Source organism: Actinia tenebrosa, unplaced genomic scaffold (assembly GCF_029948245.1).
Source record: "Actinia tenebrosa isolate PJP-AT-01 unplaced genomic scaffold, QUT_ActTen_1.0 PGA_scaffold14__42_contigs__length_11649687, whole genome shotgun sequence".
NCBI classification, from domain to species: Eukaryota; Metazoa; Cnidaria; class Anthozoa; order Actiniaria; family Actiniidae; genus Actinia; species Actinia tenebrosa.
Genome location: NW_028292574.1, coordinates 7,769,987 through 7,784,015, shown reverse-complemented (window position 1 = coordinate 7,784,015; position 14,029 = coordinate 7,769,987). Strand labels below are relative to the sequence as shown.

The window sequence follows — 14,029 nt, the reverse complement described above, 5'->3', positions numbered from 1 at the left end:
CTGATAGATAAAACTTTATTCAGTAGCGATTTTCTTCCGGAAAATCGAGACTGTCATTGTTCAAAACGATGCAAGTCTTCTTTCTTCAATAAAAATGCCTGGGAAGATGGCTGATAACTGTCACAAATGTAAAACACGTAATACCAGCAAATTCAGTCTAATTGGTCCTTTTTGTGGACAATACAATAGAGAAAGAGAATATCTGAAGTGGAAAAGGGCTCACGATTTCCCTCTTTAATCTCCATAGGACTCGAGTTCATATAGTCGATGTTTCTGCATTGACATCAAAGCGAAAATGAGTAGATCACGTGACTTTTCAGTGTGATAATATAGTTGGTCGAGGCGCGCAAAGCATGCTAGTGAAACATCCTCCTTTTTCTATACCTATGGTGCTCCGCTCGCGCGGGCCTTCGGCCCGTGCGGGAGCTCCGCTATAAAATAGTTCCGAATATTCCTTAACTAAGATTTCGAAAAAATATACTTGATAATATAGCAATATTTGTTGTGACGACACTGTTCAGAGTCATTCTCAATCACCTGGACTGCGAGTATGCCATCTAGCCGCCTCCTCCAGGTGATTGAAAGAGTCGAGGAAGGGTACTATAAACTAGTTCCGAATATTCCTTACCTAAGATTTCGAAAAAACATACTTAATAAAATAATAATATTTGTTGTGACGACACTGTTCAGAGTCATTCTCAATCACCTGGACTGCGAGCTATGACGTGACGTGACATCTCTTTAAAATGGAAAACGTTTTAAAGAGTAAATTTTGATCCCATAAGTTCTCTTACTATTGGTCCTGTTGTAGAATTTATCAAAATAAGCTGATTCCAATATATTCGATGACATAATAAAATATAATACATAGATTTTAAAAACATACTAAACATCAGGATATGGAATGGATAGTAGTCTTAGGTAAGGCACTTCTAATATGCAGCAAAGAATTTCTTAACAAGACGCGCAGATGAAACTTATAAGGAAAAAATACTAATATTACTTACGTCTGATATCCTCCAAGACACAAAAGCCAGGTAAAACCAACAGCAAGGCCGCAAGTGTACATCGTTCTTGGAAGTTCATCTTTAAGCGAAATGGGAAACCGAAGTACGACTAGAAAGGATTGAGCAGCTCAGAAATTAGCGGCAGCGATATGGATCTGAATCTTCTGGTGAGCTGTTTCTATTTTTAAGCCAACAGTGTGTTTCGAGTCCTAATCAATATTCATTTAATTGTTTTAAAGCGGAAAGTTACAGCCGAAAAGACATGATTCATTCATTATTAAAACTTTTTTTCAGCTCTTGGAGAGTATAACGACTTTCTTAGGCTTAAAATTTGCAGCTTCAGCACTTCACATGACCAAAACTAATGAATAACAGAAGACCTCCTTATCATCTATTATTTTCAATGCGTATGGTTATTGAATTAAAAATATTGTTAGTGAATATACCAATTAATAATGTTTGGCTCAGCATGACTCATTTCTCCCCCTAATAGTCGTTTATTTTGTAGCTTCTGCAATTTTATATATTTTCCATATTTTCGTTTCCAACGTTACGGTTTCAAGTATTGATTATCTAAATACCACTTGCAAATGAGACATTAATATTAAAAACTTGCTTTCGGTATCTGGAAAAATATGGCGCGTTTTCGGGTTTAAAATTAGATATGTGTAGCTTGTGCCAATTACTTTTGAATTCATATATTTTTACCGCTTATTACTTACAAAAACATGTTTGTTTCACAGTCTAGTACACCCTAGTGCAGTTTAGTGCAGTCAAGTGTAGTATAGTGCAGTGTAGTGCAGTCTAATACCGTGGATATACCATATGATTTATCTAAATTACTAGAAGACAATGAATGAGCGATTCCTGTATTTAGGAGTATGTGTAGACTTGCCCCAAGTCGACCTCTCTTGTTTTCTCGGCGTTTTTTTAATTCGAGCGTAGCGAGCGAGCGACGAAGTCGCGAGAGGTCGACTTGTCGAACTTGCAGGATATTCATTTGCGTTTCCCGCCATTTCCGAATTTGATACGGGAGTGTCGGCTTTCGGGGGCGGAGCTAAAGAATTGTGGTTTTCATTTATTTGTTTCTTCATGTTATATCCGGAGCAGCAAAACATGGTTTATCAATAATAATGGTTGATGCTATAACTCCAACTAAAACTGTTGAAAGGATAGCGATATCTCCAGCGTCCAAACAAAAAATATGCTTTCTTTGCGCCAGTCAAGTTCCGAACAATGACTATAGACGGAAATTGTTTAGTCGTCTCCAACATAGGAAGCAGAGATCCCCTTTGATTTTAAAGACGTTACTTGGTCTTTCATTAAAGAGACCAAAGGGACAACAACAACAACAACAGTCTCGATTAAGTTTTTCTCACTGAACCTCATAAAATCTAAGGCGAATGGAGCGATCTCAAATGTCAGGCTTGTTCCCGCTTCTGTAGGTGCAGATATAAAAATATATCTGCCTGAAAGATACGCTTCTATACTTTGTTTCTGGTATTCTCTTATAGTTTCGTATCCTAATTTACTTTTACCCTATGATATGGCCTCAGATATTGATCTCATGTTGTCAGACAGATGTTGTGTTGACAGATGCCGATGGGAATCGTAGAGATAATCTTACTAATCTTACTAATCTTACATTGTGATTGACAGCTTGGATTTCGAGCATTGTGATTGGCTATAATTTACCGACTGATTTTTGGGTCGGTAAATTTAGCGGGAAGCAAGGTCGAAAAGTCCGTCGTGCGCCCAGTAAAAAAAAAAAAAAAAAAAAACAAAGCGGGCGGCGGACTTTGCGAAAGTCTAGAGTATGTGATGTTTACCTCAGTCGCCATATTTGAGCTTAGAAACCAGGCCATATTTGAGTAAAAAGTGTTGGTATTCCTGTGTTATTAGAGTGAATTTCGCGCCAATATTTAGATTTTCAAAAATAGTAGCTCTCAAAAAATGTCTGATAGTCTCTCTCTTTATATGAAACAGTCATATGACTGGAATTAATTGAAGTTCGACTCTGAAACACATAAAAAAAGTTGCTTTGCATATTTAAATGATCCACAAATATCAGAGCTATTTGAAGTGGCTTTCACAGTGTCTATACCATACAAAGCTCTACAGATATGAACGTCCGCTGACCGAATAAATCACGGTCACAAAATGTCCATGATTTCTGGTAATCGGCCTGCAAACGGCTTTTAACACTTTTGTTCGAAATTTTGCAACTTATTTTTACTTCTGCTTTAGATTCTTCGAGACTCTGATACTAGTAAACCATCCCAACCAGGGTCTGGTTTATCATTACTTTGAGACGTCACGAAATATTACTTTATCAGTATTTTTGGAAGCTCAACCAACTAAATCCTCCATGCATTTTAAAACCAGGTCCTCCAGGTATCCAGGTATCCCAGCTTACCCTGGAACCAGGGTCTTGTTTTGACATTTTTTCTACATTTTTACAACTATCCAATCAGCGATCTCCTTCTTAAAAGGAATGAAACAACTTTTAGGCATCATCCAATCAGAACACACGATATAATTGATGTGATTTAGTTTTTCAGTAGTTCCCATGAGAAAGCTAAAAATAGGACTCCTAACGATTGTCGTGATTGGATAACGCATTAAATAAAGTTTGAAAAATGTTGAAAAAATAGGTGTTACTAAAACGAGTAACGCAGTAACGAGTAACGAGTAAACCGAGTAACCAGAAAACGAGTAACATGAAATATTTTATACATTTAAAAATCAGATTACGACTTTTAAAATCATTACATTGAAATGATCATAAAATATTTACTAAAATTACTTACGAATAAAGCTATTTAATGAACAGGGATTCAGGAGATCCAAAAGGAACATTCCGTGGTCAGCCGTTCAGGCACTTCCGCATTTATCATTGTACAAATTGGTCGAGAATTCTTCCAAGATTTTCTCTCAAGGTTTACTGTTATGTTGACTATGGCTTATCTAGTCTGACATTTTAGCCATACAGTAGCAAGAATTGAACGAGAAAATATTGAACCTAATCTTACAAAGCGTTTTATTGGACCTAAGATAGAGGAGTACAGTTAAATTCCTAATTATACAGCTTCTCATTAATCCCATATAGGTAACTGTCCAATTATTTTCTTAATTGGACAAGTCTTGTTGATATGGGATGAATTAGGCAGCTATATAATTAATAGGTAATGGGATTTCATGCTCCCCAATCAAGAAATAATAAAAGACTCGAAAAATTCCTCTGACTGCCAAATTGGACTCGGCCTACGGCCTCATCCAATTATGTCAGTCCTCAGAATTTTCCTTGTCCAATTATTTCTTAATTGGACAGCATGGAGTCCTACTACATATACAAATTGTACTCTGTAGAGTCCCCAATAAGTTGCTCAATTTGGTTGAGCGTATTATAAACACAACATCGCACGATCTTCTCGTATATTTCGGAATTTATAGATACTCGTGGTGTTTTGAAAGTTCTCAAATTGTACTCGCCTAAATGCTCGTCCAATTTTGAAAGCATCACTAGTACCTCGAGATCGTGTGATTTCCTATACGAATAAATAGCAACACGTCGGGCACGCGCGCCCTCGAAAATGTCGCGATAAATTTCACTGTCCGCCATATTGGACGTGAGACAACTATCGGAGACTGGAATCTACATTTCGATTAACGGCTTCGTGATCTTTTCGGCTTGATCGTAGAGCAATCGTGTATTTCTGATCGTATCGAAGTTGGCGGGAAATGAGGGAGCTTTGCTCAAGGCTTGTTTTGATACCAAACATGGCCGTGTTTTGGTCTTGAAAATTTTTTTTTAATCATGTTTTTAAGGCTAATGATCACAAAATGTCTTGAAAATCGAAAATAACGTGTTTTAAGCCTTGTTTTATTTTTAAGGAACCTAAACGTAAAGCTTTGAAAATTATGTTATGAGAATCCTTTGTGATTGAGCCAAGATGTGTTCTTTTTAGTTTTTTGAAATTTGTCTTTGATTTCTTCCAAAAAAATTGTTTTTCGCACACATTTTATGCCACGATGCCACGATTTGGAGTGGGACAGTTCATGAAACAACAAAAAGAACTACGAGAAAAACTTTTCATGAGGAATCGAAGAATGGAAGACCTAACGAAGGAGTTGGAAGATGTGGAAGAGGATATAAGGTCAAAGGAAAAGGTTTTGAAGGAGAAATACGATAGACTTCGTTATTTGGAAGAAAAGGTAAGATTTACCACTACTTATATGTCAACTTATAGTCATTTTTGTTTACATCGTTCAGTGATAATCTGGTATTTAAACTTTTAACTCACGTACGCGCGTTAGCTGAAGCTTGAACGTACATCTAGATTATAGAAGACATGATTTTTTACCTTAAATTAAAACTTACTCTAATACATACTGTTATTAAAAATGAAATGAATATCAAATGATTATGTACAGTAAGAGGAAGGAAGACAGTATTGCTGGGTGTCACTTGATGCTTTGCCTTGCTGTTTCATGTTCATCAGCTGATCAATCACAATCCTTTCAATAGGATTCTTTGTGGTTGACAGGTTTATTATTTGTCAGTGTTTTACCACCCTTTGGAGCAGATGAGATTCATAGACTATTATATATATCAGCTCATTGAAACCTAGCAGTTTTTGCTACTTCATGCATCAAATTATTATTTTATTTATTATAAATTTATCACATTTAAGCTTAATCGTAAAAAATAATTATGCTTTCAATTGACAATATTGATGTGTACATCTGAAAAAGGACAAACATGAATATTATATTATTCTTACTAAAGTTATTACATATAAGCTTATATGTTATTGTATTTTGGTGTAGATAGGAAAGAAAGTAGATGAAGTAGAGGAAATGGTTGAAATAGGGGAGGAGTTGAGTGGAAGACAGAAAGACAGGTTGCTGAGTATTGAAGGGAGTTTTTTGTCAGATCAAGCAGTAAGAAATAGAAGGAAGACACCAACAACTTTGAAAGAAAATGGAAAGATAGAAGGAAGCAAGTCAGTTGTAACGAAGAGAAGAAGAGAGATGTTTCAGGCAGCTAAAGAAATAAATGGAGCAAGTCAAGAGTCAAGTGTTCCAGCTGAGGTTGGGTTAATAGACACAGCGGTCACAAAATGTTGTAAAACTGTGTTAGTGGATGTTTTATCTAAAAGTAGTAAGGTAGTGAAGGAAGTGTTGCCTAAGGTTTTTAAGCCAGAAGTAATAAGATATGAAGCAACTAAAGAAAATATGACAAGAAGCATTGCAGTTTATTATAGTGGGGGGTGTAATGAGTAAAAAAAAGTATCGTAAGGTTTATAGAGACAGCTCGTATAAGCGTGATCCAAAGACTAAGAAGACTTTGCGTATTTCTGTTGCTCATTTACCATATCCTAGGCTTGTACCATATCATAAACTTATAACCTTTGTTAAGTCAATCCCTATGGGTACTGTGTATAGTGTGTGTGACACTTTGTGTGAAGGGATGAGAGAGGAAGATAAGGTAAGTGGCTGCTATCGTGATCTTAAAGATACTTTAATAATGTTAGGTAAGTTTTATTTATCCAGTAATACTGACTATGATCTTGTGTGGTTTAACAATGAACCTTATACATTTATTGTGTCATTGGGTGGTGATGGAGCTCCCTTTGGTAAGTACGACACAGCTTGTTCCTGGTTAATAAGTTTTTTGAATATTGGGAGAGGAATATTAAGCTGTAACGAGAACTATCTTTTGTTTGGAGCAAATTGCAGTGAAACCTGTCTTCCAGTACAAAGGTATGTTGCTATGCTTGTTAAGCAAATTTATTCTATTGAAAATGATGTTTTTACTTTATCGCACAATGGTAAATCTGTTGATGTGAAATTTCGATTTGGGGAATTTCCAAACGATATGAAAATGGTTGCTTTCCTTGCAGGAGAGCTCAGTAACAGTGCAAAATTTTTCTCTTCTTTTGCAGATGTGAACTTTGACAATGGTGTTAAAATAGATGGAACATTTGGAAGCCAAAAGGAAAATGATTGGAAGCCTTGGAAATATTCAGACCGGTTAAAAGTATCAAAGAAAGTAGATGAGGAAAAGAAAAAAATGTCTAAGAAGAATCTAGCTGACTCAACTAAGAGGACAAATTTAACAAAGTTCATATCATCCTGCAACAGCAGGCAAGAGTTTGTACCTCCAATTAGAGAACTAGTTGACAGAGTACATATTGAACCCCTGCACTTAAAAAACAATGCATGTGCCCTTGCGCATCGCTACCTTTTAAATGAGGCTTTATCATTGTCTGCAATACCATCATCAGTTACTAATTTTTTCCAGATTCATTCTAGTTCTCCATTTTCAAAATATGTCATGGCCTTAAAGACAGAATGTCATCTATCCAGGCTTGCAAAGAGTGCTATAAAGTGGTTTAATGATACCCATGGTAATGGAAAGAGCATTGATTTCAGGTTTACAGGGAAGGAATCAAGGGGGTTCTTGCATGGTTTTATGTATTTAATTGCGGCTATTGAGCCTTCTGCAGGTAAAGGGACCCAGAATGAAAGTAAACTACACATTCTTTCATACTTCTGTCTTATACTGAGAGATTGTGTATCTTTGTTTAATCGCTTAGAGATTTCACAAGAACAGGTTAGTGAACTTGAAAAGAAATGTAAAGAGTTCTTTAGAATTAACATGCTTTTCTTTACTTTTCATCCCACTGTCTGGCATCTAGGTAACATTGTTCCAGTTCATGTCAGGGAAATGAAAGACAGGTATGACTTAGGTTTAGCTCTCAATTCCATGGAAGGGAGGGAATCTAAGCATCAATCTATAGCTAGATACAGTAAAAACACAATCTATCATTTGCGGTGGCAGCAGATCTTTAGACATGAGTATGTATCTCTTCTGTGGCTTCGCGAAAGGGGATACAATGGTGGTTTGCTTTCATCAAGAAATCTGAGTTACATTCCAAAAAGAGCATTGCATGATCCCAATTACTGTTATTGTGGATATCACAAGGAACCATCTGAATCACAGTGTGTATTCTGCCTACATCCTCTCAGAGAGAAGGTAGTTGCCAGTGTAACTCAAGGGAAAAACTTGTTGTCCAAAAGAAAATAAAACACAGGGCTAGGGTATAAGAAGTATTGTGTACTCCCAGAAAATATCCATCCCCAATCCCCAATGAGGGAATTTTTTAAAGACCCCCCAACCCCTTAATTCCATTCTTCCATACAAACTCTGTAATTTTCCTTTCCCCCTCGGAGGAAATACTTAATTCCTCTGTGGGGGTATGGATAATTTCTGGAACTACATATTCCAACAAAACACCTTGTAATTACTTTTAAAGTGTATAACGTCGATTGCTATGGAATATTATTTACTTATGGTGCCATGTTTTGGCACAAATCTGTTTTGATAAACAACATGACTTGAGCAGCACAGTGTTTTCATAAATATTATAAGTGTATGAAGGTTGTCCTGAGTTTCAAAGACTAGCACACATAACAGGATGATGTAAGTATTAAACATGAAAACAAAATATTTGATGTCAGCACACATAACAGGATGATGTAAGTATTAAACATGAAAACAAAATATTTGATGTCAGTTTTATAGTAAATGAGAAGGTAGTCAGTCTGTCAGTCAGCAGTCAGTCACTTAGTTTTTGATCGGTAATAGAATATCCCCTAATTCAGATAGGCTGGGAGGGGGCAGACTTAATGCTTTGGTTATAATTATGGCATGTGCAGACCTCATGATATGCGTAAAAAAATAATTCAGTATTTTTTGTTCAATGACTTTTAAAGTATGATTTTTAATAAACCAATTTCCAACTTATTAACTGATTTTCCGTTATGATAGGGGGTCGGTTGTTGATTTATGCTAACAACATGAGCAGTGTAAGTACCAAAGGCTTTCTTGTGACAATTCAGTCTAACAAACACATAGATTTACAGTAACTGCCTCCAAGGCTCTTCCATTTATTAACCTTAATTTAAGAATATTCCACTTATAAGATATAAAATTTAGATTTATTTTTTTAATTTCATTGAAACTTAAGAGAAAAAAACAAAACATTAACCATTATAACAAGATTTGTACAGCATATTTATCAAAATGATTACAAAGTAAATATTTTTTGCAAATGTTTTATCACTGTAACTATAACTATAAATATATGTATGTAAGACTTCAAAAATCAAGTTATTTATTATATAATACAGAAATGTGTATTTAAGTATAGAATTCCTTATTATTTATTACTCTAGAGTGCATTCAGTCAAACTGTTGAATAGTTTGATAAATGTATCTAACTTAGATAACTATTTAGTTGGCGTCACCTAAAATAGTAAAAGTGCAAGTTGTTTTCCAGAGAATGAGTGAATAGACATTCATTTGTATGTATTGTATCACTGTTTCTCCCCCTGATCTAAGTAGCATTTTAGTCGTAGTTTCAAATTTAGGTGACATCAGCTAAAATAGTAGTTTACTTATTTAATTAAGGTGACATCACCTATTCAACAGCGAGACTAAAAGCACTCTATCACAGCATGCTTCTGGCTTAATGTAAAAATCAGTTAAGTTTTGCTTAATAATAGTGACAGTCTTGTAATAGAGTACAAAACTATAAGTGTGTACCATTATTAAATACCACTTAATACTGCTAAATAATGCTAACCCTTTTAATTAGCAGTATTTACTACTAAATAGTGCAAAGTGTTGCACACTTTTAGTGTTTGTACTCTAATTCTTTTTACCTGGATTTTAAATATTTTTATAGCATTTTTATCACTGTAAATATAAATATAAGTTTTTTTGTATACAGAAAAGTGTGTTTAAGTATAGAATTTCTTATTATTTATTATTATATCAGCATGTGTCTGACTTAATGTAAAAATCAGTTCAATTTTGCTTCACAATATTGAGAGTCTAATATTTCTTTTTGTGTTGATTAATTAGCATTTTTATCACTGTAAATATAAATATATGTATGAAAGACAGTCTTGTAATACTTCTTTTCGCCTTCATATAATAGATGCCTTTCTTCATTCAAAAGTTATGCTTGATGATTTTGTGGTACTTTTACTTAAAATTAAAACACTATTTAAATACTACTGACAACTTAGAGTATTACATCTTTTCTTTTGTTTTTGTTTTGATAGTGATTTTATTTGAAATATAAAACCATTATCTCCCTTGCAGTATTTCCTTTTTTTATAAATAGCCAAAGGTGGATCCAGGAATATTGTGGGGGGAGGGAGAGCGCCCAAACATATAAAAAATCCTGTGGCAAAACTAGATAATAGAATAAAGCAATAAATTGATTCTCAGGGAGGCGTGGATCTACTCCTGGCTATTTAAGTAAGGTTTGTTGATTTCCTCCTCTGCTTTGAGGGTATTTATCCAGTTTTCCTCATTCAGCAAAAATCACCTTTTAAATCCTAATTCGATCTAGAATAGACCTACATGTAAACAGTAATATGCCTATGCTTAACAATATTTATTTTCTTTTTTCAAGTAAGTTGGCATGGATGTTGAGGGTAATCATGTGTGTTCCATTCACCATAGTGAAACTGGATGGACATCAGCCCTTTGTTATGATAGTATACAAAGGCAAAATCCTTACCATCTTCTACAAGCACTTTAACTCTGTGTTTGTTTCTCCTCGCACCTTTCAACTTCTTGGTCAAGAAGGCTCTCACTTCTATTTTACTCATACTGGTAATTACACTAAGGAACCAAATAACTGCATCCCGGGTGGTAAAACTAATAACATGGCCTTTCTTGTTTTTTGATGAGTAACAGACAGGTTCCTTAAGCTCATCAGGACACTGCTGGATGACTAACGACATGGCTTGTACTATTGCGTATGGGATATTGCGGTGTATTTCAGCATAGTAGGGCCGTCTTATTGAAACTCGTCCAGACAACCGTCGATAAATTTGCCTTAACCACAGCCTAGCCTCGCTATCTAGTATTGAGCCAGTCGTTATTGTATGGGAGATCAGTACATGGGCAACTAAAATACACAGTGGATCAAATATCAACAACCTTTATTTTCGTAAATGTTAACTGGGAGTATAAACAATAATTAACTCTTATAAGTTATTACATTAATGATATATAATTTGAAGTCGTAATGAGTGTAACATGTATTTTTGCTTCTCGTATATTGGTGTTAATCCATGCATGGATAAGCTTTTATTGCGTTTATTAGAAATAAAATTACACACGTATAATCATCATCACAGAAAGTAAAATATAACCTATGGGATATCAAAAGTGACAAAAAAGGGATGGTACTACAACTACAAATGTGTTATAAAATTATATTTGTATGTAAAGATCATGCCTGTCCACTTAATTATTTGTAAAGAATCGATAAAAATATATAGTTTCTGGGTTAGTGAGTTCCTAGAACAAACAAAATGGAGGTCTAATGTTAATCTCGTCAATATAATATAGTAAACTAAATTCCTTAACCGTTTATGACAATAAATCTTACCATTAATTCGAGCATCAACCTCGGATGAATTGCATTCTGATATCCTGCTTGACAAACGTAACAAAGGCAACAGCAAATCCACCGCTCCTCTCCTAAAAAACTCTCCATCAAACACATTCCCACCATCAAAATTTTCCACCCACTTCAACAACTTTGACTTCTCCACATCCTCTTCCTCTCCCAGATCATCTTCCAACCTATCGACGTCATTATCATCACCAGAATCCCTCCAAACTTCCTCCAAGACTTCCTCAACCGTCAAACAAGCCGCCATTTTGTATTTTCTTTCGTACGTTATACCGCTGTACATTATGAATGGCGAAAGTCGGCATTTTTGAGGACGTGCGTGCCCGACGTGCAATAATTCAATCCCTGCTAGCAGAGTCTCCCTTGTTGGCGATATTCTTGGTCAATAATCGCCAACGAAGCAGACTGCTAGCAGGGAAATAGCGAGTGTTAAACCAAAGTCAAAATCTGGTTCTGACGAAGAGAGATAAACGAATAAATCAAAGTCAAAAGGAATCCTTGAAACCACGCGGTGAACACTAGGCACAACACTCATTCTCCATCGAACTCAAAAGACTAAGTAATCGATTCTTCTAAACAACTACAAAAATATAACTTGCACTCGTGGAATCCGTCAGAGTTTGATCTAGCTTCCTGTCTGTTTGAATTAAGATAAAAGGTTGCGAGGTACAAATTGCAGATGGCATTTGTGTAAAAAAGCTAGACTAAAACACAACAGAGAATACAAATTATAATTATTTATCATACATTACTATTTATTTCAGATTTTTAAATGTATAAAATATTTCATGTTACTCGTTTTCTGGTTACTCGGCCGGTTTACTCGTTACTGCGTTACTCGTTTCAGTAACGCCCTTGAAAAAATGTCAAAAAAACCTCGAAGTGTTCATGGTTAGAGTATCCGCACTGTAATTATAAAAAGTCTTCAGAACTTTTATTAGTTAATACTAAGGACATAAAAAGGCCACCTTATAACTATTATTTTCAAAGCGCATGGCAATTAAATTAAGGTATTGGACCATTGTGCATTCAACTCTTAATAGCACAAAACCTTTTAATCGAAACCTCAACAAAGTATACATTTTCTGAAAGCTGAATAAATGTAGAAACTATTCCTTTTTCCCTTTTCGTAAAATATATTTATCCTTTTAAGTTAGAGCGAATTATTCAAATTTTCACCGTGGCATCTTCGCGGAGTTTGACGACAGCCGGTAATAATCGGAAACCAATGCTTATTACCTTTCCGAGATCACAAGACATCACTTGTCAAAAGCGTGTCTCCGATTTTTGATTAGTTGCCCCGTTAGTTTTTTTACGCTCCTAAAGTTATGACGCTGATATATCAGCTGTATCCGAGCCAAAATCCACGATAACTTTGGAAATAAGCAAAAATTCAAAACCAAAATTCGGAGACACTCCTTTGGAGGAAAAACTATCCAAGATGACTTCCTCAAAATTTCAGTTAAATCGGTTAAATTCCCTTTGACATCGTATTCAAAATGTACGGGTAACTGAACGCAAAATCACTTCCGAGAAAAACGCAAAAATGTTTCTGACTGAGCGGAAATGCCTTTGTTGACACAAACTGTATTTTTTTCATTACTCGCTATTAAAAATCACTATTGAAATTTTTTTTATGGGGAAAATCGAAGAATATTATATATTTTATAGCACAACGTAAAAATGTAAGAATCGATACTTTTGATCATGGTACTAGCTAATTACGCTTTGTCGAAGACAAAGATAATATAAGTAAATATTCACCATATTCTCTCACCGTTAGGTAAATAATTGTTTAGTATAATTTTAGGCTTGAATATGAGAGAAGAGACAAAAATTAGGATTAAAAACCTCCTAGTTTAACTTTCAAATATCAAAACCAAATTAAAAGTTGACATGACCAAATTTAATTATCAGCAAGCATCAAGTAAACTATGATGTTTCTCAAGTTACCTAAGTAACCCTCTTTCCCTTCATTTCAATAGAAACACCTGGTCAAGTTAATTCAAGATCCTTTCAGAACTCAATTGAGACTACTTGTATTCATAGTTTATGGGATTTTATCCATCGTTTTGAGTGTTTATCACAGCAGTTCACGTCTTTATTTACCTAAAAGCGTTCGTTACTGAATAAATCTTATCTATCATGTATTCTGTGAACAATTTTCTAACCGCTTAGTTTAAAAGTTTGAAAATAAAAGCAAATATATATCCCGGGGGGGGGGGGGGGGTACTACCACCCCAACTTGGGTAGGGGTGTGCCGCCAAGACCTCAAAACCCTGACCCTATCCCAGACCTAAAATTTTGATTTTACATACCCTACCCCAGACTAAAACTAAGAAGTGTACACCCTATCCCAGACTAAAAGACGAAAAATACGGTTTTACAAACAAGTGCAATCAATATGTGTCGGCAGAAAGCGTAGCCTATTCGCCAGACAAAAACGACCAAATCGTCAAACCTATCCCAGACTAAAATGATACCCTATCCCAGACTAAATGTCAAAAAATGATA

At 35.2% G+C, this 14,029-nt stretch overlaps 2 protein-coding genes across 5 annotated transcripts; one reads left to right on the top strand and one right to left on the bottom strand.

The window, feature by feature from the left end:
* The first annotated feature begins 4,579 nt into the window (after nucleotides 1-4,579).
* Nucleotides 4,580-11,522, top strand: LOC148911401 (uncharacterized). Of its 3 annotated transcripts, none has more exons than XM_089029533.1 (2): nucleotides 4,580-5,222; nucleotides 6,956-11,522. In XM_089029533.1, exon 2 carries the CDS (start codon nucleotides 7,084-7,086, stop codon nucleotides 8,098-8,100), a length of 1,017 nt encoding a protein of 338 aa, XP_088885659.1. In that variant the 5' UTR covers nucleotides 4,580-5,222; nucleotides 6,956-7,083; the 3' UTR covers nucleotides 8,101-11,522. The 3 variants fall into 3 exon arrangements, with proteins under 3 accessions (XP_088885659.1, XP_088885660.1, XP_088885661.1); XM_089029534.1 differs by having other exon boundaries at nucleotides 4,582-5,222; XM_089029535.1 differs by having other exon boundaries at nucleotides 4,590-5,222; nucleotides 10,502-11,522.
* Nucleotides 8,778-11,842, bottom strand: LOC148911400 (uncharacterized). Of its 2 annotated transcripts, none has more exons than XM_089029537.1 (2): nucleotides 11,489-11,842; nucleotides 8,778-11,397 (listed from the first exon to the last, which is right to left on the bottom strand). In XM_089029537.1, the coding sequence occupies exons 1-2, from the start codon at nucleotides 11,796-11,798 to the stop codon at nucleotides 11,387-11,389; spliced, it is 321 nt and encodes a 106-aa protein (XP_088885663.1). In that variant the 5' UTR covers nucleotides 11,799-11,842; the 3' UTR covers nucleotides 8,778-11,386. The 2 variants fall into 2 exon arrangements, with proteins under 2 accessions (XP_088885663.1, XP_088885662.1); XM_089029536.1 differs by having other exon boundaries at nucleotides 8,778-11,002; nucleotides 11,489-11,840.
* Between the last annotated feature and the right edge of the window lie 2,187 nt (nucleotides 11,843-14,029).